General features: G+C 36.7%; 1 protein-coding gene and 1 non-coding gene across 3 annotated transcripts in view; one reads left to right on the forward strand and one right to left on the reverse strand.

Moving 5' to 3' along the window:
- The window catches only part of SEPTIN7 (septin 7), a 98,385-nt gene that overhangs the window by 40,380 nt on the left and 34,994 nt on the right, over positions 1-23,011 (forward strand). The window contains exons 2-4 of one of the 2 annotated variants that reach the window (XM_086396536.1): positions 496-598; positions 11,456-11,629; positions 14,739-14,845. Coding sequence is in view for 1 of the 2 variants with exons in the window: in XM_086396534.1 (XP_086252660.1) it covers positions 589-598; positions 14,739-14,845 (117 nt within the window). In the remaining variant the exon portion in view is untranslated. The remainder of the gene's footprint in view (positions 1-495; positions 599-11,455; positions 11,630-14,738; positions 14,846-23,011) is intronic. The other variant, XM_086396534.1, reaches the window with a different exon arrangement.
- LOC147374222 (U6 spliceosomal RNA) lies at positions 2,787-2,893 on the reverse strand. Its single transcript, XR_015163326.1, has one exon. It is a non-coding gene; the product is annotated as a U6 spliceosomal RNA (small nuclear RNA).

Below are 23,011 nucleotides of genomic sequence, written 5' to 3' on the forward strand. Positions count from 1 at the left end.
AAATCCTTTGTTGTTTTTTTAGTTGCTTGATCAGAATCTTAGTAACTTACTATAAATTGAAATCTTTGCTCTGAGGCAGGTTTTTTAAAATTTTTATTTTATTCCCTTGGGTTTTTATAATTGACTCAGTTGAGTTCAGTTCAGTTGCTCAGTTATGTCCGACTCTTTGCAACCCCATGGATTGCAGCACGCCAGGCTTCCCTGTTCATCACCAACTCCCGGAGCTTGCTCAGACTCATGTCCATCGAGTCAGTGATGTCATCTGACAATCTCATTGACTTTTATAATTGACTACTGTTAATCACTTGTGCTCAATTTACTTTGTCCATTTTTTCGATTAATACTTTTATTGGTAATACTATAAAATCAGTTTGATTTACCATGAATAAGAGTTTGTATGATTTTCTAAAAATAGGTTAATGAAGAGAATTTGAAATGTATGATAGAAGCATTTTGTTGATGTATAAATAATTGACCCTCTTTTACTTTTCTCAGCAACAGAAGAACCTTGAAGGCTATGTGGGATTTGCAAATCTCCCAAATCAAGTATACAGAAAATCAGTGAAGAGAGGTTTTGAATTCACACTTATGGTTGTCGGTAAGATATGATTTCTCACTAAAGTTGAATTTTGATGAACTATTAATGAACTATTAATAACTATTTAATGAACTCAGAATGTTTTAAGAAAACAATAGCCCAAATAACTGCAGCAATCAATGTTGTATGTTTTTTGTTATGCAGATACACTTTAAAATTTAACTTAGTAGCATAGTGGGATTTAAGTATTTTCTTGCCTGTTTTTTTGTAGGTGGCGCAGTTTTGAAAACTGCGGGAAAGGGAAGTAGAAGTTGAAAAGCAGTGGGAGGTGGGTAGTGGAACAGAAAACTGGAGAAGTTCTCTTCAGTTGATGCTACAAAAGGAAATAGCATCTGGTGGTTACTTATTACTCCAGGATAGTTTTATTCTTTGGCTCATGTAGTGCACTGAAGCCATATCATCCAAGTGTTTAACTTAAACATATGTTCTCTAAATCTGAAAAAGGAGGATGGGGTAGAGGATCATAATCATGCAGTGATTACCCTGGGAGTTCATTCATTGAGTGTAAGCCCTGGAATAAGTGAAATATGACTCTCCTTCTTTGGTTCACTCTTACTTTTCTCTTGGGTGTGTTTCATCCTGTGAACACCTTTCCCTGCCTGATTTGATTTTAAGAGATTGTCAGGGTTGTTTTAACTGTAGTTTAGTAACATCATCATATATGAAAAGACACTTTACCATGTGTAAGATTAGTTTTCTTAAATGACAGTCTTAATCTTAAATGTCTTTATAATATTTTCATTTCATATAGTCTGACTTTATAACCTGGCTTCTCAGTTTGATGCAATGTATTGTATTTCTCTATTTAAGAAGATGGAAGGCAGAATTATTGGATTAACTATCCTTGACAAAATTGAGTTGATGCTGGATCTTTATATATTGTGCATTAAATTTTGCTAATTATATTCCACACCTGGTATTTTATTTTGGTGTTATTATTGAATTAGGTATGAAATACTCCTTCACTGAAGGGAAGAATATTTTTATCAACTGACCAGAATATTTTGCCTGAGGGTCAGTTTGTGGCTGTTTGGAAGTATCTGCATTGTAATAATTCATAGTTAAAACGTGGTACAAAATCTGCAAACTTGATACTTGTCTGCCTCTGGTTGAATAAAAAGTATGGTATACCTGGCTTGCAAATTGCTGCTGTAGAGCAGAGGTGTGGGTCTAGATAGGTGAATAAAATATGCAGGACACACCTCTTCCTAGGTTGGTAACACGGATGTTATACTTGAAGAAATGCTGCATCTTATATTTACATTTACTGTGTAAGGTTAGTGATCTTAAATGACAAACTGTAGACAAATAAAAGATCATTTTTTAATTTGTAAAAAAACCTCCTAGGTCCATTAGGAGAACCATAACAGTTTTCAAAAATTTTTATTATTAAAACTTAAAGAGTGACTTTTTGAGTGTCTGCTTAGTAATGTCTGGGAGTCAAGACCAGATATTTGGTTTGAATTGCTGTGGCATTTTTCCAGGTGAAAGATATATAATAATCAGCTGATCTTGACTGTTAAAGGAAATATGGAATCTCTGAATGTAACTTACTAGTTTTTTTGTTGTTGTTGCCACATGTAACACTTGAACATTTTATATTTAACATGTACATTTTATTTAATTAAATCAGCCATTGTACACATTGCAGCTATGTATTGTTAGTGTTTTATTTTTTCCCCTTAACTAATACATGCCCTCATAGATATATTCAATCAGTGTTAACCACCATGGGAACACGATGCTGATTCTTACTAGTTTTTTTGGTTAGACCTTTTGTCAAGTATAGCTTGTTTTTTCTCTTTGATAAGACTTAAAATGAGAATAAAAGAGAATGGGTATCAATATTATTATTCTGTCCTCCTGCCCATATCTTGAACATTACTGTTTAATTAGCTGTCTTTGTGTAGACTAGAGTACAAGGTCTGAATCTTTTCATCTACATAGTTGCAGTGTGTGACACATAAAAGTCACCTTTTAAGTATTTTATACATTGTTTTTCAGACTGCAGGCCATATCTGACAGCACTGTGTGTATATTATAGAAAGCTAAAGCTAACCTTGCTGTAACATTCTTTTTTTTTTTTTTTTTTTTTACCCATGTCTGGAATATTTTATTTTTTTAAATTTTATTTTAAACTTTACATAATTGTATTAGTTTTGCCAAATATCAAAATGAATCCATCACAAAAAATATGGAACGCTTCACGAATTTGCGTGTCATCCTTGTGCAGGGGCCATGCTAATCTTCTCTGTATCGTTCTAATTTTAGTATATGTGCTGCCGAAGCGAGCACTTGCTGTAACATTCTTGACTTACAATAGAGACTACAAGCTATTCCTTATAAACTGAGTCCTCATTTTTGTGATTTATGCTCAGAGCAACTTCGACTCTTAAAACAGTTTTTGGTTTGAGATTTATACGTTGATACAAACTGAGAATCTATATTTAACAGTTGATTTCTTAATCTCTTCACCCTTTGTTGGGAAACCTTTATCCAGTAACCTTGCTTCATAAGCAATATTTATTATTTACCTGAGGGACTTTTTTTGTATAAAAGAGGCATATTGGTATTCCTGTATTTTCTTGCCTAAAGGATCTTATAATTTACATAATGATATAAAATATACATAAAAAGATAACGTTTTCAGGAAGAAAATACAAGTTAGTAGAGTCATATAGAAATTAAGAACAGATGTTTAAAGGTATAGGAGAGCTTATCCCTGGTTGGACATTATTACTACCTTATTTGAGAAAGAGGTATTAGGGCAGATTTTTGAAGAATATAATTGGGATAGACATTGAGTGGGCAGTCCAGTTGGAAAAACAATAGCCAACAAAAATCAGCACCTATGCGTCAGGCAATATTTCAAGTACATAAAGTATTGACACTTTATTTCTGTAACTCATACAGTCCTTAACAGTAACCTTATGATATGAGTATTATTGTTTTCTGCATTTTAAAGATGCAAAAACTGAGGCATGGAGATATTAGTTACTTGCCCATGGCCACACTGCTGTCAGATGCCAGAACCAAACCCAGTCTCTCTCTGTCTGGTGTGTTCTTAAGCACTATGCTGCTGCTGCTGCTAAGTCGCTTCAGTCGTGTCCGACTCTGTGCGACCCCGTAGATAGCAGCCCACCAGGCTCCTCTGTCCCTGGGATTCTCCAGGCAAGAACACTGGAGTGGGTTGCCATTTCCTCCTCCAATGCATGCATGCTAAGTCGCTTCAGTTGTGTCCGACTATGTGTAACCCCATGGACAGCAGCCCACCAGGCTCCTCTGTCCACGGGATTTTCTAGGCAAGATGCAGAGGCTCATTTGGAAATACTGGATATAGTGCATCCATTATGATTTGAACTTGCATGATTTCAACTAGATATTCTGTTTTCCCTAAAAAAATTAAAGAGACGAGGGACAGACAGAAAAAGGAATGAGAATTGTAGATAACTTAAATAGTACAAGCAGTTTTTTCTGCCATTCTACTGAAATGAGTAGTTTCTGTCCTAGGGTCAGCATGAAGTGGGAGAGGTGAATTTTCTATTCCCCTAGTCATTTCCTTCCACATACTTTCATAGTGTATGCCGCTCACCTTGCTCAGTTAGTCTAGGTGCCTTAATATAAACTAGTTACTTCTTAAGTGCTCAAGAAAAAGGTATCTGTTTCAGTGCAGGAAGAAAACAAGTTGTCAGGTTATATGTAATTGTGCTTTATGGATGATATGGAGGAGCAGAGGGAGTTTTAAGATTAATTGGCATTATACATTGATTTTAGGATCCTACCCTGAAGAGTTCACTTTGTAATAGTTGGAAAAACGGCTGGAAGTGTAGGCTAGCGTAGATTTTAAAGACCTTGATTGCCTCCAGGATGAAGAGATTGGAATTCTTGATTTTGAATCTTTATTTGAAAATTTAGTTTAAAACCCAGTGTCAGCAATATTAAATAATGAAGACAGTTAGGTCTTTAATGGAACAAAGCGTCAAACCTGTTTGGGCTTGGAACTTGACAATTCTTTGTGTGCTTCTTAATTAGACTTGCCTATGCTCTGAGATGGAAATGGCAACCCACTCCAGTATTCTTGCCTGGAAAATCCCATGGATGAAGGAGCCTGGAATGTTGCAATCCATGGGGTCGCAAAGAGTCGGACATGACTGAGCGATTTCACTTAAAAAAAAAAGCATGCTCTGAGAATAAAATGTTAATTGTAAATTCCTGATTTTACTAGAATCTTTCAAAGAGGTAGAACTAACATAGATTGCTTTATCTGACCAGAAAATATTTTGAAAAGCAAGTGGCATTAAATCTGTTACTTTGAATTTTTTGAAGATAAAATTCAGATTAATCGTTTTTATAAGACTAAGCTTTGGCTTTGCAAAATTTTTATAGCAGAGGGGTTTTTTTTTTTTTGATCATAATTTAGTTGACCTATATCAAATGTCTTTAGTAGCACTGGCCTTTTTGTTGGCAGAAGGAGCTTAGAATTAGAACATGGTGGTTTAGCCATTTTGGGGATTCAGAGTTTATTATAATGTATATTTTGTGTATGACTTATTAGTAAAGTTTCAGTTCAGTTCAGTTGCTCAGTCGTGTCCGACTCTTTGCGACCCCATGAATTGCAGCACACCAGGCCTCCCTGTCCATCACCAACTCCCAGAGTTCACCCAGACTCACGTCCATCGAGTCAGTGATGCCATCCAGCCATCTCATCCTCTGTCGTCCCCTTCTCCTCCTGCCCCCAATCCCTCCCAGCATCAGAGTCTTTTCCAATGAGTCAACTCTTCGCATGAGGTGGCCAAAGTACTGGAGTTTCAGCTTTAGCATCATTCCTTCCAGAGAAATCCCAGGGCTGATCTCTTTCAGAATAGACTAGTTGGATCTCCTTGCAGTCCAAGAGACTCTCAAGAGTCTTCTCCAACACCACAGTTCAAAAGCATCAATTCTTCGGCGCTCAGCCTTCTTCACAGTCCAACTCTCACATCCATACATGATCACAGGAAAAACCATAGCCTTTACTAGAGGGACCTTTGTTGGCAAAGTATTTATTGTCTCTGCTTTTGAATATGCTATCCAGGTTGGTCATAACTTTCCTTCCAAGGAGTAAGTGTCTTTTAATTTCATGGCTGCAGTCACCATCTGCACTGATTTTGGAGCCCCCAAAAATAAAGTCTGACACTGTTTCCACTGTTTCCCCATCTATTTCCCATGAAGTGATGGGACCGGATGCCATGATCTTCATTTTCTGAATGTTGAGCTTTAAGCCAACTTTTTCACTCTCCACTTTCACTTTCATCAAGAGGCTTTTGAGTTCCTCTTCACTTTTTGCCATAAGGGTGGTGTCATCTGCATATCTGAGGTTATTGATATTTCTCCCAGCAATCCTGATTCCAGCTTGTGCTTGTTCCAGTCCAGCGTTTCTCATGATGTACTCTGCATAGAAGTTAAATAAGCAGGGTGACAATATACAGCCTTGACGTACTCCTTTTCCTATTTGGAACCAGTCTGTTGTTCCATGTCCAGTTCTAACTGTTGCTTCCTGACCTGCATATAGGTTTCTCAAGAGGCAGGTCAGGTGGTCTGGTATGCCCATCTCGTTCAGAATTTTCCACAGTTTATTGTGATCCACACAGTCAAAGGCTTTGGCATAGTCAATAAAGCAGAAATAGATGTTTTTCTGGAACTCTCTTGCTTTTTCCATGATCCAGCGGATGTTGGCAATTTGGTCTCTGGTTCCTCTGCCTTTTCTAAAACCAGCTTGAACATTAGGAAGTTCACGGTTCACATATTGCTGAAGCCTGGTTTGGAGAATTTTGAGCATTACTTTACTAGCGTGTGAGATGAGTGCAATTGTGCGATAGTTTGAGCATTCTTTGGCATTGCCTTTCTTTGGGATTGGAATGAAAACTGACCTTTTCCAGTGCTGTGGCCGCTGCTGAGTTTTCCAAATTTGTTGGCTTATTGAGTGCAGCACTTTCACAGCATCATCTTTCAGGATTTGGAATAGCTCAACTGGAATTCCATCACCTCCACTAGCTTTGTTCGTAGTGATGCTTTCTAAGGCCCACTTGACTTCACATTCCAGGATGTCTGGCTCTAGGTCAGTGATCACATCATCGTGATTATCTGGGTCGTGAAGATCTTTTTTGTACAGTTCTTCTGTGTATTCTTGCCACCTCTTCTTAATATCTTCTGCTTCTATTAGGTCCATACCATTTCTGTCCTTTATCGAGCCCTTTATCGAGCAAATGTATAACATTTGCATGAAATGTTCCCTGGTGTCTCTAATTTTCTTGAAGAGATCTCTAGTCTTTCCCATTCTGTTGTTTTCCTCTATTTCTTTGCATTGATCACTGAGGAAGGCTTTCTTATCTCTCCTTGCTATTCTTTGGAACTCTGCATTCAGATGCTTATATCTTTCCTTTTCTCCTTTGCTTTTCACTTCTCTTCTTTTCACAGCTATTTGTAAGGCCTCCCCAGACAGCCATTTTGCTTTTTTGCATTTCTTTTCCATTGGGATGGGAGGCATTTAATGAGTGACAGAATAAACAATGACTGTCATAGATAATTTTCCCCCACCTTCTTGTTGGTGTTTATATTAATGTAGTTAGTTAGTTGATGAAATTGAAAAGTAGTATTGGCCATTTTGTATCTAGGTTATTGGGCATTTAGTGGAATTACGCTTAATTCTGACATTATGATAGGTTGAATATTTGAAATGCTTTAATACTTCAGAATTTTCTGCCCTGAGCTTTGTATTTTTATTTTGCTTTTAGTAATAAAAGTAATTTAACCAATGATGATTGCACAACGTTGTGAATACAGAAAAACCACTGAGTTGTACACTTTAAAATAGTGCATTTTTGTTATATGAATTTTATTTCAAAAAACTAATTTAGCCAAAGCAGAGAAAGTTTTAGGGAGAAAAAACTCACCTACTATTTAGATTTTTGTATTCCTTCTAGGGGTCAGCTACATATTTTAAAAAGTGCTTTTGTAATAAAGTTAATGCGTTTCATTGTAGAAATCGGGAAAAGCAGAAAAGCAAAATGAAAATAAATATTACCATAATCTGTCATCCAGTGGTAACTCTTAAGCATAGAAACATACAGTGTTTTTGTTTATATGTATCTGTAATGTCTGTAAGACATTACAATTTGTAATTACAATCTGTAGTTGTCTTATAAAATTTAGCAGTAAATTATGATCATCTTTTAATAATAGATATTTTTTGATAATCTAGCTATGGTTGAGTTGCAGATTTCATTGGCTTTGTAGGTTGGGTATACCAAAATTTGCCTTGTCCAGTATCAATATAGTTAGAGTAAACATGTTTGTAGTTATATCTGTACTTGAATTTTTATTTACTTCTTTAGGATAAAGCTTTGTAAGTTTGAATTGGTATTTTTTTCTGAAGGCTTATGAGTTGTTTTAAGGGTTTTAATATTAATACCAGATTGACCTAAGATAGATTGTATACCACTTTGCACACTAACCAGGTGTTGATAGCATACTGCCATCAGTGGATATTACAGTGTTTCTTTGCCAATTTAATACCTAAAAATTGATGTCTTATTTTCTTTCTACATAATATTGTTGCCGGTTAACTTTTTAATTATTTCTGTTTATCTTTGGTTTTATAAATCGTATATTCTAGATTAATTTTAAAAGCTGTATTCCTTTTTTTCCTTATATAGATGCTCTAAGGGTATTGTTGTTGTGGTTGTGGTTTGGTATTGACTCTGTCAGAATTTTTCTTGTGTCATGTTATATATTAACCTGATTTTTATATTGTCCATGTAGTCTTTTTTTTTCTTTTGGCTTGTGTCTTTGATACCTGCCTGCTTGATTCAGTCTTATTAGGGATTCCACTGTATATAAGTATATAGACTAAGGTTTACTTTTTTTATTTTGCAACTTAGATTCATGTGAATTTTTTGATGTGAAATGTGAGACAAGAATTTGATGTTTATTTTACCTTATTTTTTAAATGGTTAATCAGTCTTCCTAAAACCATTTATTACAAGCTGAAACATATATGTGCTTCGTTGGTTCTCTTACTCAACCTTTGGTTTAGTTCATTCTAGTTCTTCCTATATAAATACTATATTACATTATTATAGTTATAAATTACAGTAATTATGTTGTTTCTTCTATGAGAAGATCACTGGAGTTTATGCTTATTTAGGGAGATAGACATAGAAGTAAACAATATGTAAAATAATTATACTGTATTATTTTCTAGGAAGGAAGTAAACCTGGTGGGATCTTTTTAGGGCCTCAGTAAGATGCACCTCTCAGAAAGGAGACTTTTCCATAATGATACTTGAAATTTGTGAAAATTAAGAAATACTAAAAAATGAAATGACTTACCAGCAAGAGATAATTATCATGAACATTTTGCTATGTTTATCCTCAATGTTTTACTTTTAACAGCTGCATATTTCCAACTGTGGCTGTATCAAATTTTAGACTCTCATTTGACTTTTGAATGATTTGTGTGTTTAATTTTGTAAGAACGCTGCAGTAAGAATTTTAGAGAATGGAAATTTTGGTCAACATTTTAACTGAGATGTTTAATGACTACATTGTATTCTAATTTGTGACTGAATATATGATAGTTTTTATAGCTTATTTCTCCATTAATAGACTTTAAGTTTTTTTTTACCCTTGTTACAAATGATAGGGCAATGGAGATCTTTAAGCACATAAGACTTGTGTATATGTATTGGGAGCAGGGGGCAGTATCACTGTTTAAAGTCCCTGAAGTTGGATTTTTGCAGCAAAGTGTTTGAATATTTTGTGGCTCTGGAAACATTAGCAAATTATTTTCTTAAAAGCTTGTGCTACTAAATATTTTTTTTAAAGATAAAATAAATTTTTCCTGAATTTTAGGAGATTTATGGTATGTTGAGGATATCCCATTCCATGTATGCTCTAACTGTTACAGATGCTTAACGGGAAAATGTAAAGATAGGTGAAAACACTGTAAGGGAATATAGTGAAAGTGAAGTCACTCAGTTGTGTCTGACTCTGCGACCCCGTCGACTGCAGCCCACCAGGCTCCTCTGTCCATGGGATTCTCCAGGCAAGAATACTGGAGTGGGTTGCCATTTCCTTCTCCAGAAGATCTTCCCGACCCAGGAATCGAACCCAGGTCTCCCGCATTGCAGGCAGATGCAGGCAGACACTTTAACTTCTGAGCCACCAGGAAGCCCAAGAGACAAGGGAATGTAGTAGAGAAGAACAAAAGTCCAAGTTAACTACACTGCGAATCATTGAAGTGATATTATCCACCTTACCTGCCTCCTGAGAAACCTGTATGTTGGTTAAGAAGCAACACTTAGAACCGGACATGGAACAACCAACTGGTTCCAAATTGGGCAAGGAATATGTCAAGGTTGTATATTGTCATCTTGCCTATTTGACTTATATGCAAAGTACATCATAAGAAGTGCCGGGCTGGATGAAGCTCAAGCTGGAATCAAGATTGCTGGGAGAAATATCAATAACCTCAGATATACAGATGATATCACCCTAATGGCAGAAAGTGAAGAGGAGCTAAGAGCCTCTTGATGAAGATGAAAGAGAGTGAAAAAGCTACTTAAAACTCAACATTCAGAAAACTAAGATCATGACTTCTGGTCCTATCACATCATGGCAAATAGGGAAAAAATGGAAAAAGTTTACAGACTTATTTTCTTGAGCTCCAAATTCACTGCAGATGGTGACTGCAGCCATGAAATTAAAAGATGCTTGCTCCTTGGAAGAAAAGCTGTGACAAACCTAGACAGCATATATTAAAAAGCAGAAATAACACTTTGCCGACAAAGGTCCGTCTAGTCAAAACTATGGTTTTTCCAGTAGTCACATATGGATGTGAGAGTTGGACCATAAAAAATGCTGAGCGCCGAAGAATTGATGCTTTTGAACTGTGGTGTTGGAGAAGAGTCTTGAGAGTCTCCTGGACTGCAAGGAGATCCAGCCAGTCCATCCTAAAGGAAATCAGTCCTGAATATTCATTGGAAGGACTGATGGTGAAGCTGAAACTCCAATACTTTGGCCACCTGATGTGAAGATCTGATTCACTGGAAAAGACCCTGATGTTGGGAAAGGTTAAGCGCAGAAGGAGAAAGGGGAGACAGAGGATGAGATAGTTGGATTGCATCATCGACTAAATGGACATGCATTTGAGCAAATTCCAGAAGATAGTGAAGGACAGGGACACCTTGCATGCTGCAGACCATGGGTGGCAAAGAGTTACTTAACAACTCAACAACAACAAAAATACTAAAGATTATGGAGCTGACTTTTTAAGGGGAAAATAGGGGTGACTGGGGCTTCCCCGGTAGCTCAGCAGTGAAGAATCTGCCTGCAATGCAGGAGACGCAGGAGATGTGGGTTTGATTTCTGGGTCAGAAAGATCCCCTGGAGGAGGAAATAGCAACTCACTAGAGTATTCTTGTCTGGAGAATCCCATGGACAGAGGAGCCTGGTGGGCTACAGTCCATAGGGTTGAAAAGTGTCAAACACAACTGAGTTTGGGTTCACTGACTGAGCTTCCTGAAATACAGTTGAGATATTTATCATTTATTTTCAGGGAGAGATTGTGTATTTGGATTTTCAGAGAGGTTGTTAATTCAGCTAAAAATCGAGAACTATAGGTACAAAGTATTTTGCATAATTGAAAGTGTGTGACACTGATTTATTGTGGTTCTTGCTGAGATAATGTTTTAATTAATTTTGTAACATTTGTAAAGACAAAAATTACAAGTACAGTACACAGGTTTTTGCCCTCTGTAACATTTGCAATGCACAATGCCTCATTGCCACTTAAATACTTGTGTATTTCTCTTCCTCAAGGATCTTCTACTGCATAGCCATTAATATACCATCAAAATCAGAAAACAGCAAATGTATGTTTGTATACATACATATATAGAGAAAGTGAAAGTGTTAGTCTCTCATTTGTGTCCAGCTCTTTGCAACCCCATGAGCTATAGCCTGCCAAGCTCCTCTGTCCATGGAATTCTCCAGGCAAGTATACTGGAGTGGATAGCCATTCCTTTCTTCAGGGGATCTTCCCAACCCAGGGATTGAACTTGGTCTCCTGCATTGCAGTCAGATTTTTTACTGTCTGAGCCACCAGGAACTACTACTGCTAAGTCACTTCAGTCGTGTCTGACTCTGTGTGACTCCATAGACGGCAGCCCACCAGGCTTCCCCGTCCCTGGGATTCTCCAGGCAAAAACACTGGAGTGGGTTGCCATTTCCTCCTCCAGTGCATGGAAGTGAAAAGTGAAAGTGAAGTTGCTCAGTCGTGTCCGACTGTAGCAACCCCATGGACTGCAGCCCACCAGGCTCCTCCATCCATGGGATTCTCCAGGCAAAAGTACTGGAGTGGGGTGCCATTGCCTTCTCCGAGCCACCAGGAAAGCCCCACCTATATATGGACACAAAAACATAAATACTTTTTTATCTATAGTGTATCTGCATCTATTATATTTGTTGAAAATCATCAAGTTTACACTAGTATTTCCAGTTTCAGTTCATTATCACAGCATATGTTTACTTTTTAAAAAAATTGAATTATAGTTGCTGTACAATATTATATAAGTTATAGGTATACAATATAGTGATTCATTGGAGAAGGCAATGGCACCCCACTCCAGTACTCTTGCCTTGAGAATCCCATGGACGGAGGAGCCTGGTGGGCTGCAGTACATGGGGTCGCTCAGAGTCAGACACGACTGAGCGACTTCACTTTCACTTTTCACTTTCATGCACTGGAGAAGGAAATGGCAACCCACTCCAGTGTTCTTGCCTGGAGAATCCCAGGGGCGGGGGAGCCTGGTGGGCTGCCGTCTGTGGGGTTGCGCAGAGTCGGGCACGACTGAAGTGACGAAGCAGGAGCATAGTGATTCATAATTTTTTAACTGTGCTTATTTGATCAGTTTTCCTGTATGAAACTAATCTTCTGTCCAGGCTTTTCTCTTCCTCCCTGTGGTGGAGTAGTGCTACTCACTCCTCTCAAGTGCTGTGACACCCTGTGGCAAGCCACTCTTCACGCCTTCCTCATCGTTTTTGAGTTCAGGCCTTCTCCCAGACTCCTTGGGAAGTGGTCTTTATCCTGTAGACGCCTATTAGCCTTCCCTGGGCCACTGTGTCTTCCCTCCAGCATGTTCACCTGATGTCCTCAGCCTCAGATAATGATTTCTGGACTGAATTTTTAGGAAGAAAGTGGAAGGGAAAGAGCTGAAATAAGTTTGAAGGGTTTAAAAACTAATATTTAACTGTTATAGAGTTAACTGGCATATGAATAGGAGAAATTATTTTTTTATTCTTATGTAACACAGGTTAAAAAAATTGATAAAATTGTAGTTTGGGGCTGCCATAGGAAAAAAGTGACTAAAAGGAGATAAAAGTGTGGAAAAAATTTAGTTTGGAAATGAAACTTACTTGCAGAGGTATATAGCGTTTCAGTGGTTACATTTACATGTATTTTGACAAACAGAGTTTGTAAAAACTTTGAATGGCCTCCAAATTTATTAATGGTTGAAACTAATAGATTAATATTTAGAAGGGAGAACGCTTTAGATTTTGGGGCTCTGTTCTTACTCTGCCCAGAACCCTCAAGTAAGTGGATGATATGAAGATGTTTTCTTCATTAAGCCCAAATAATAACTTCTTGACTCTTTACATGGCACACTAAATGTGTACTACTGAAACACTTATTAAATTAAATTGTAGTTAGTAGTGTGTATTACCCTAGAAATGCCTTTGAGAATTGAAGTAGTCATTTTCATTTTTATATCATTAGCTTAGTCCATAACTCCTAGTACTTTACTGCTAATCAGTGTATGTCACCTAAATTACTGATCATTCAATTAAAATCTGTTCTCAGGACTAGGATAGAAATACCGTGGAAATCTCATTTTATGTTATCACTGTAAATGTTACCACCTGTAACAAAATTAACAATTCATAGTCTTCTATCATAAAAATTTGAGTTAGTTAAGAATGAACCACCAATCATGTCACACTTTCGATTCCTTGGTATCCACTTGGATATTTTGACAAAATCTTTACTTTTTATGATTCACATATTTTAAAACTAGCTGTTTCCCTCCAGAGGAAAACTCTTTATTTTCGTTAGTGAATGCTAGCCACAGTTGAAAATTAGAGGGAAAAGTTTAATCCTTCCCCCACCATATGAAAGACTGATAGTATTCATAAAAAACTTGCAATATCAGTTATATAGGATAAAGATGCCTATTAAACTAACTGAACTACTAGCAACTGGTGCCATGTTAATTGATAATTATTATTATGGTTGTTAATTTATTTTGACTTTATATTACATATATTCTAAAGTTGTTGATGTTAGTAAAAATTAGCTGTACATTTGATATGGTCTCTTACACTTGACATGAAGGGTTAGAGACGAGTATGTGAATCTTAGTGGAAATCGTTTTACCTCCCTCCGTTTTCGGTTTAGACAGAAGCATTTTTATAAAAAGTATATAGAAATATGAAAAGTACGACTTTTTGGAATCTAGTTTATAGAGCATACTTAAATTGATTGGTATATGGGTAAATTAGAAGTGGGTTTTTTTTTGTGGTTTGCTTTTAACATACATTGTGATTAATTTTTCTTCTTTTTTTGTCAGCAGACCTCTTACTTTTTTGTACTTACCTGATTTCTTGCCTTGGTCATTCATTAATTGTCTGAATAAGCGTTTGTACTTCTATTATGCTTTATTGCACTGAAGCAGCAGTATATAATCCAAGGGGGATGTTTCCTTCATGACTTTCATCTTTAGGAATATATCACTGTTTAAAAAAAAAACTGGTGACTATTGTATCAGATACATTACTTTTTTTTTTTAACATTACTTTTAAAAAACAGATTGTAGAATTATGACGCTAAAAATCCTTTCCAAATACGAGTCTGACTTGATAGGTAAGAAAATTAGGGCTAAGAACTTATTGTAATAGGGAGTCTTTATAGTGTATTTTGTAATGTCACTTGCTTGTCCTCCAAGAAGTAATTGGATGAAAGCAAGTTTGATTATAACACTGGTTGAATATTTAAGCTTGATAAGTTGACTGAGTTTTAAGAGATTTCCCCCTTTGTTTCTTTTAGGTGAATCTGGACTGGGAAAGTCAACATTAATCAACTCATTATTCCTCACAGATTTGTATTCTCCAGAGTATCCAGGTCCTTCCCATAGAATAAAAAAGACTGTACAGGTATGTGTATTGTTAATTGATGATAAGATGGGGTAATATTAACAGATACAAAACACAGTCTATAAATTATTTTTTGTAGATACTTTGTTATACAGTCCATCTGCTTTGTCACGAACATGGTTAAGATCTCTATTAATATGTTCTCTGTGTTATTGTTCTTTTAGTCTCTTAAGTCATGTCCAGCTCTGGAGACCCCATAGATGGTAGCCTGCCAGGCTCCTCTGTCCATGGGATTTTCCAGGCAATAATACTGGAGTGGGTTGCCGTTTCTTATGCCAAGGGATCTTCCTGACCTAGGGATCCAATAACCTGCATCTCCTGCATTGGCAGGCGGATTCTTTATTACTGAGCCACCTGTACTTCCCCACAAAACATATTTTGTGACTTGTATTATATTTATATATAGGTAGATTTCAAATTTGACCTTAGCCAGTGTAAAGTGTTAGTAAAAATGGTTGTTGTTGAAAAAGAGAGAGAGTAATTGATTGAGAAGTGCATGTAATTAGAGGGACTTTCTTGATTTAGAACCTTATGAATTTGTCTTAAAGATCCTCCTAGAGATTTTACTGTGATACAGTAAATGATAACATTCAGAGTTATGCTGCAATATGGTAACTACTTGCCATATGTAGCTATTAAAGTTTAAATGAGTTAAAAGTCATTGAAGCAAAAAATTCTGTTTCTCAGTTGTGCTGGGTACATTTCAAGTAGTAATATGTGGCAAGTAGCTACCATTTGGAGCAGTGCAGATTATTTCCACCATTGCAGAAAATTCTGTTGGACAGGGTACAGAAAACATGACTTGTGTCAAAGCCATTAGTATTTGTTTTAGTGAGTGGCATGATACCACATGATAGTTAAATGGCAGTAACAATTTGTTAATACTTTAAGCTATGTGTGGTCTAATTTAGTACTTCTCAATCTTTAATGTGCATTCAGATCATCTGAGGAGCTCGTTAAACTTAGTTCCTGTTCTAGTAAGTCTGAAGTGAGCTGAGATTCAATCCAAGGTGATGCTAATGCTGCTAGCAAAGTGCTGGACTCTCTAGTCCTAGTGATATGTTGTCCAGGACAATAGCTGGTAGCCACATGTGGCTGTTGAGGTCTTAAAATGTGAGATGTCTATGTTAAGATGCAAGTATAAAATATACCCCAGATTTTGAAGTCTTAGTTTGTTAAAAAAAAAAAAATTATTTTATTTAAATTTTTCTATTGATTACATTTTATAATAATGATTGGTTATATTGGGTTAAGTAAAATTCATTAATTTCATCTGTTGCTACTTTCTAAAGTGGCTACTGAAATTTTTAAAATTATTTATGTAGTTCACATTACATTTTTGTTAGGCAGCACTGCTCTAAACTATTGATTGAAAGATTTGTTGGTAGATTGATGCAGTAATACACAGCACATAAGCAGAAAAGGAGTGGAGTGAACAGTTCTAGCATAAGCATGTCTTACTGAGGCAGTGATGCTGGAGCTGAATATTTTATTTCTTCTTCTTAAAGTTTTCTCTGTTTCAGGAATTTTTAAAATATCCTTTATGGAATTTGAGATTTCAAATTACCTGCAAAAAAAATGTGTCCTAAAAACTCGGTACTATACTATATTGCTTATTTATTTTGTGATATATTGGATATTTTAACCCTAAGCAAGAAGATAAACTTTAAATTTTCTTAATTTAAGTATTTAAATCCAGAATTAGTAACTGCTGCTGCTAAGTCATTTCAGTCGTGTCCGACTCTGTGCGACCCCACAGACAGCAGCCCACCAGGCTCGCCCGTCCCTGGGATTTGCCAGGCAAGAGTACTGGAGTGGGGTGCCATTGCCTTCTCCAGACTTAGTAACTAGTTATATAGAAATGTTAAGGAAACCCCACAGTGTAGATTCCTAAGTTCAGGAATATTTAGTGTAAAATGTCTGTTAAATATTAATATATCTACCAAAGGTGTTCTTGGCTGTTAGTGCTGGTGAGGAAATTTTCTGAGTCCTTTTTGTAGTTTTTAGCACCTGGCATAATGCAAGGTCGACATTAATAATAAAACAACACTTAGTCAATCATTAACATCTTCCAGGTACTATTCCAAACACTTCAGATGCATTTATTTAATTCTTGCAGTAACTTTTTCAGGTAAATGGTGTTATTATCCCTATTTTACAGATGTGGAAATTGTGGCACAAAGATGATGATATACCTGAGGATCATGTAGTTAGCGTGCCAGAACTAGGATACAAATCTAAGCACTATGGTTTAGTCTGTATTGTATAAAACTATGCTATCTCTATACTTTAGAAACTTAATAAGTATTAGTTTAGTAGATTAAAGAGTTCTTAATAAATGGATTAACTTTACTTTTTAATGATGTTTGGTCCAGAAAATTGTCGTTTTTCTTTTATTTATATTTCCTTTTCCTTGAAAAATGTTATGTATGGAGATAGATTTTCCAGTTAGGCAGTTTAGACAAACTGAATTGATCAGTGAGGTTATTTCTTCATAGTTATGTAATATATGAGTTTAGTTTTAAAAAATGGGAAATTAGGTCATAAGGTAAAAAATGGAATTAAGTCTTAAGGCTGATCTATCTGATGCTGCCGCTAAGTCACGTCAGTCGTGTCTGACTCTGGGACCCCATAGATGGCAGTCCACCAGGCTCCCCCGTCCCTGGGATTCTCCAGGCAAGAACACTGGAGTGGGTTGCCATTTCCTTCTCCAGTAAATAAAAGTGAAAAGTGAAAGTGAAGTTGCTCAGTTGTGTCCGACTCTTCGCGACCCCATGGACTGTAGCCTACCAGGCTCCTCCGTCCATGGGATTTCCCAGGCAAGAGTACTGGAGTGGGGTGCCATTGCCTTGTCCTATCTGATGCTACCTAGTAAGGAATACCTAGTGTTGTTTTGTTTTTACTTTTAAATGGTACACACATGATGTTCATTATTGCTTATTATATTTGAATTTTCAAGCTGGACTCTGGAGGGTATTGACTGACCATTATGTACTAGGTTTGAAATTCCAGTAAACTTCTTGGTGGATGATGGAAGCCAATTAATCATAAAAGTTTCATACCTTACCATGTTTTATTTTATTTTATTTAAACAAAATAGGCAAGTTGACAGTATTTTTAGCTCTTTGGATTCACCCAGTACAGTGATTTTTGCTAGTGTCTGAACAGATGAAGTGTATTGGCACTTGCAGTCTAAGGAATTCAACACATGGAAATCTAGTTTAACATACTTTGCAACAAAGTATTTGGTCAAACAAGGAGAGTTTACTTTACCCCCATCCCTCCTCCCCCTCCCCACCTCCCCTACCTGCAGGGTGCCCTTAACCTAGTTCTTATACTTTTGGCTTATCCTGCTTTGGCCAAAACAACCTCTTTGCTGTCCTTTGAGCAGGCCGATCGATCTCTTCCACTCCAGGGGCCTTCCACTTTGTTTCTCTGCTTGCAGTGGTTTTCCTTGGGATATCCTCATGGCTTGCTTCCTAATTTTCATCAGTTCTCTGCTTAAAAGTTACTTTCTTAATGAAGACTTTCTTGACCACTCATAAACTTTGTTAGGGTAGGGACTCCTTTTTATTCACCCTTAACAAGCTAAGTTTCTAGCACAGCATCTGTTACATGTTAGCATCCAATATTTGTTGACTGACTGAACAATTTTTTAAAATTTGTTTGAGGATCTTTGAAGTTTTGTTTCTACTTTTTTTTTGGTCTGTGAAATTTTATAAAACACTATCATAGATTAAGTGGAATGATTTCCAATTTGAGAATCTTTGAAATTTTAAATTTGATCATTTTTTGAAATTTTGTTGATTATTTTTGTCTTAAGCAGAATTTTTTTGCATTTAATTTTTAAGTTGCTGTGTAGTTTATATATTAAAAGGGCACAAATTTAAGCATAGAACTTGGTGAGTTTTATATAAGTATTCATATATCTGGGTTTCCCTGGTGGTCAGTGGTAAAGAATCTGCCTGCCGAAGTAGGAGACATGGGTGTGATTCCTGCAGAAGGAAATGATGACCCACTCCAGTATTCTTACCTGGGAAATCCCGTGGACAGAGGAGCCTGGTGGGTTACAGTCCATGGAGTCGCAAAAAGTTGGACACAACTTAGTGACTAAACAACAGCAGCAATTCATATATCCAAGTAACCACTTCCCAGATTAAGATACAGTATTTTTCTAGGAACCTGGAAGGCTTCCTTGTGTCTCCTCTCACTCAGTATTACACCCAACCCCACTTATAAACACCTTTCTGACATCTCCATAGATTAATTTTGTCTGTTCTTGAACTTCATTTAGATATATTCTTAAGTCTGGTTTCTTTCACTGAGGATTATGTGTGTGGTATTTATTCATGTTGTATAGCTGTAGTTCTTTTCATTGTTTTATAATATTCTACTGTATGACTGTATCACAGCCTGTTCTCTTCATTGTAGATAAGCATATGGGTTTTCAGTTTTTGACTGACATAAATGTTCTTGTATATATCTTTTGATGGACATAAGTACTCATTTCTGTTGTGTATGTGTGTGTACGTGCACCTGTGTGTATACATAAAGACATTTCATTTTTTCCCCTTTGATTTCTTATAAGATTGAACATGTCTTTTATACTCATAAATTGTTCAGATTTCATGAAGTGTTTTGACCAACTCAATATTTCCTATTTTTTCCTTCTTGAGATTTGCAGACGTTTCTTATTGAGATAACAGTCCCTTACATTTCAGTTACTGCAGGTAGTTTCTCCTAGGCTGGTATCTGTTAAAAGATGGGAGAAGCTCTCAATTTGTCAGAATTCTATTTATATTGGTTTGTCTCCAGAATAATGCTGTCTTAAACTCACTTTACCTTCTTTGAAGGTAACACTTCAAAGGTGTCCTCTTCTGTTGTAAATGTTTTCCCAGCTCCCTTTTTTGAAAACAAAGGCATAATTAGACTAAGGCTATCTCTAGTAACATTTTTAAGACAAAGGCCTGTGTACCACTATTAAATCTCCTCCTTTTACCAAAAGTGAGACCTTTAACATTTGAGAACTAGATTGATCCTTATTAAAATCCCAGAGAAGTCCTCTTTCCTGATGTACCATGGAGGTATTCCTTGATATACTGGAAACAAGATGAAGGTCATCTTAACTCTTTTCTCCTCTTACCTAGGAGAGAACATGATGTATTCCTAGTCATTCAGTTGTTAGAGAATAGAATGTAATTTTCTTTTACAGTTGAGTGGTTTTTCACCAGCTCAGTAATCTAGCAGATGATCTGCCCTTGGGAGCTCTTAAATTCTCTCAGTGAAGAGTAATCCAGGAAAAACATACAATCCCGAGTTTCAAAAAACAAATGTCTGCAATTTCCCTGACCTGAAGGCTTTCTGGAACACTTCCAACTGTCAAAAAGAAGAAGAGAAGTAACATCCTGTGATGTGGTCAAATAGGGAGTGAAACTTCTATAAAGACCACAATCTTATAATCTCTCCGAGCATTATTTGTTTACAAGAGGCTTGTATCTTAAAGAAGAAATTCCTTCACATTCACAGTCTTGGGAGAAAGGAGAAACTATCTACTCTGAGCAGGCAAATGATTCTGAGTTTCCAGTGGTTCTGATCTGAGTGAACTTTTCAGTAATAGTTAGAAGGCATCTGAGATTAATTCTCAACATCCTGTCTTTGGCCTTAGAAACCTAAGCTGTGTATTTCCGAATGTAAGCTGACATTCTGGTCCTGTAGTTCTTTATACTAGTCTTCTCAAAGTATACTGTGCTTCACAATCACTTGGAAGCCTTGCTCAGTCTGTCAAGTCCCCCTCCCCATATTTGAGGCAGAGCCCAAAGAATTTGGCATTTCTTTTAAGTTGCCAAGCTATTCAACTGCCAGTCTGGGTACTATACTTTGTGGACCACTCCTTGTGTTTCTGGCCTGCTGCGGACTGATTTCATCCTATCTTTGTCAAAGAAAGTAAGAGGGTGAACTGTTTTTCCTGAGTTCTTCCAGAATATTTCTAATTGAATGAAATGGCACCATGTTACTTCCACTTTCATTCATATATGTATTTTCCCAATAGACTGATTAAAGTTATAGAAAAAAATTTGAACACTTAAGCTCTACTTCATATTCTAATCTCAAACATAGATGCTTAGATTAACAATTTTCAAGAAAAATATTAATACAATGTTATATACATGGTAGCAAGTTTTATGATCTTATATTTGAAAATTTTTATATCATTTTTCATTTCAGCAAAAGTTTGCCAGCTATCTCCTAGGGAAAGGAGATAGTTGGTAACCTTCCTGTTTCTTTTGTGAAATGACAGTGCTAGATTTGTTTTTTCTTTCAGATTTTTTTTTTTTTTGAAAAATTTTATTTTTTTTATTTGGCTTTGCCAGTTCTTAGTTGGAGCATGTGGGATCTATTTCCCCAGCCAGGGATTGAACCCAGGCCTTTTACATTAGGAGTGTGGAGTCTTAGCCACTGGACCTCCAGGGAAGTCCTTTTTATTTTTTTTTTCCCCAGATTTTTAGTTGGCAGCCTTATGTTGGTCATTTTAAAACTTTTCTTGGTTTATGAAGTTCAGTAAATCACTATTTTAGATTATATGGGTACAAAAGTTTTGGAGGTGAGAAGAAGTGAAAGCAATGAATCCTATCCCTAAGATAACTTCTTATGACTCCTTGAAACATCTTTATAGAGTCCAGTTAGGAAACTCTGCTGTTAATGTTGGTCAAGTTTTGATAATTTTTTTTGAAGTAATCATACACAGAGCAGGTATTTGAATACTTGTCTTTTACCAGGTTTGGGGGCTACAAGGATGATGGACATATGAGTTCTCAAGATTGTCACAGTCATGTGAAGGATATAGCAAACAGTCATGATATAGTGAGAAAGATGTTGCTCTAGGGTGGTATAGAGGTGACTTTGGCAAGGTATATTTTAGTGAAATCATAGGAATAGAGGGCAGGATGATAGTGAGTTGGGAAGTGACTTTGTGAGTCAGTGAAGATGGAAATAGCTATGAAGGAAGGGATGAGAGGGAATACCTAGAGGTCCAGTGTAGGGGACAGAGACAATGGTTTGGTTTTTATTTCTAAAAAAGACCTGAAAATGTTTGTATCCTATGGAGAATCAGTCCTAAGAGATGAGAGATTGAAGATACAGGGGAACTAGTCTAAATAGTTGTCAAGATGACTTTGAAATGGAAATTGGTCAAATCCCCACCATAGATTGAGAAATTAGTCTCAGGGAAAAAAGAAATCTATTCCACTAAACAGGAGAGAACATTCAAAAAAGCTTCAGAAAAATTGGGGATGCTCTTGAGAACCCTCCTACACTGTTGGTGGGGATGTGAATTGGTGCAGCTACTATGGAGAACACTATGGAGCTTCCTTTAAAACAGGTACCATATCATCCAGCAGTCCCATTCCTTAGCATATATCTGGAGAAAACTCAAATTCAACAGGACAGATGCACCCCAGTGTTCATGGCAGCACTGTGTACAATTATCAAAACGTGGAAGTAACTTAAATTCCACTGACAGATGGATAAAGAAGATTGTGTGTTTGTGTGTGTGCGCCCGCGTGTAATAGAATATTACTTTTCAGCAGCAGATATTACACTAAGTGAAGTAAGTCAGGAGAATGACAAATACCATATGATATCACTTAATATGTGAAATCTAAAAACATGATACAAATGAATTTTATTTATAAAACAGAAGCAGACTCATAGAAAACAAACTTATGGTTACCAAAGGGGAAAGGAGGGGGGATTAATTAGGAATTTGGGATTAACAGATACATACCACATTATATGTATGGATGTGAGACTTGGACTGTGAAGAAAGCTGAGCGCCAAAGAATTGATGCTTTTGAACTGTGGTGTTGGAGAAGACTCTTGAGAGTCCCTTGGACTGCAAGGAGATCCAACCAGTCCATCCTAAAGGAGATCAGTCCTGGGTGTTCATTGGAAGGACTGATGCTGAAGCTGAAACTCCAATACTTTGGCCTCCTCATGAGAAGAGTTGACCCTGATGCTGGGAGGGATTGGGGGCAGGAGGAGAAGGGGACAACAGAGGATGAGATGGCTGAATGGCATCACCGACTTGATGGACACGAATTTGAGTGAACTCCGGGAGTTGGTGATGGACAGAGAGGCCTGGCGTGCTGCGATCATGGGGTCACAAAG

The sequence above is a fragment of the Bos grunniens genome, chromosome 4 (genome assembly GCF_055505025.1).
Source record: "Bos grunniens cultivar Pamir isolate PY7600 chromosome 4, Bosgru_T2T1.0, whole genome shotgun sequence".
NCBI classification, from domain to species: Eukaryota; Metazoa; Chordata; class Mammalia; order Artiodactyla; family Bovidae; genus Bos; species Bos grunniens.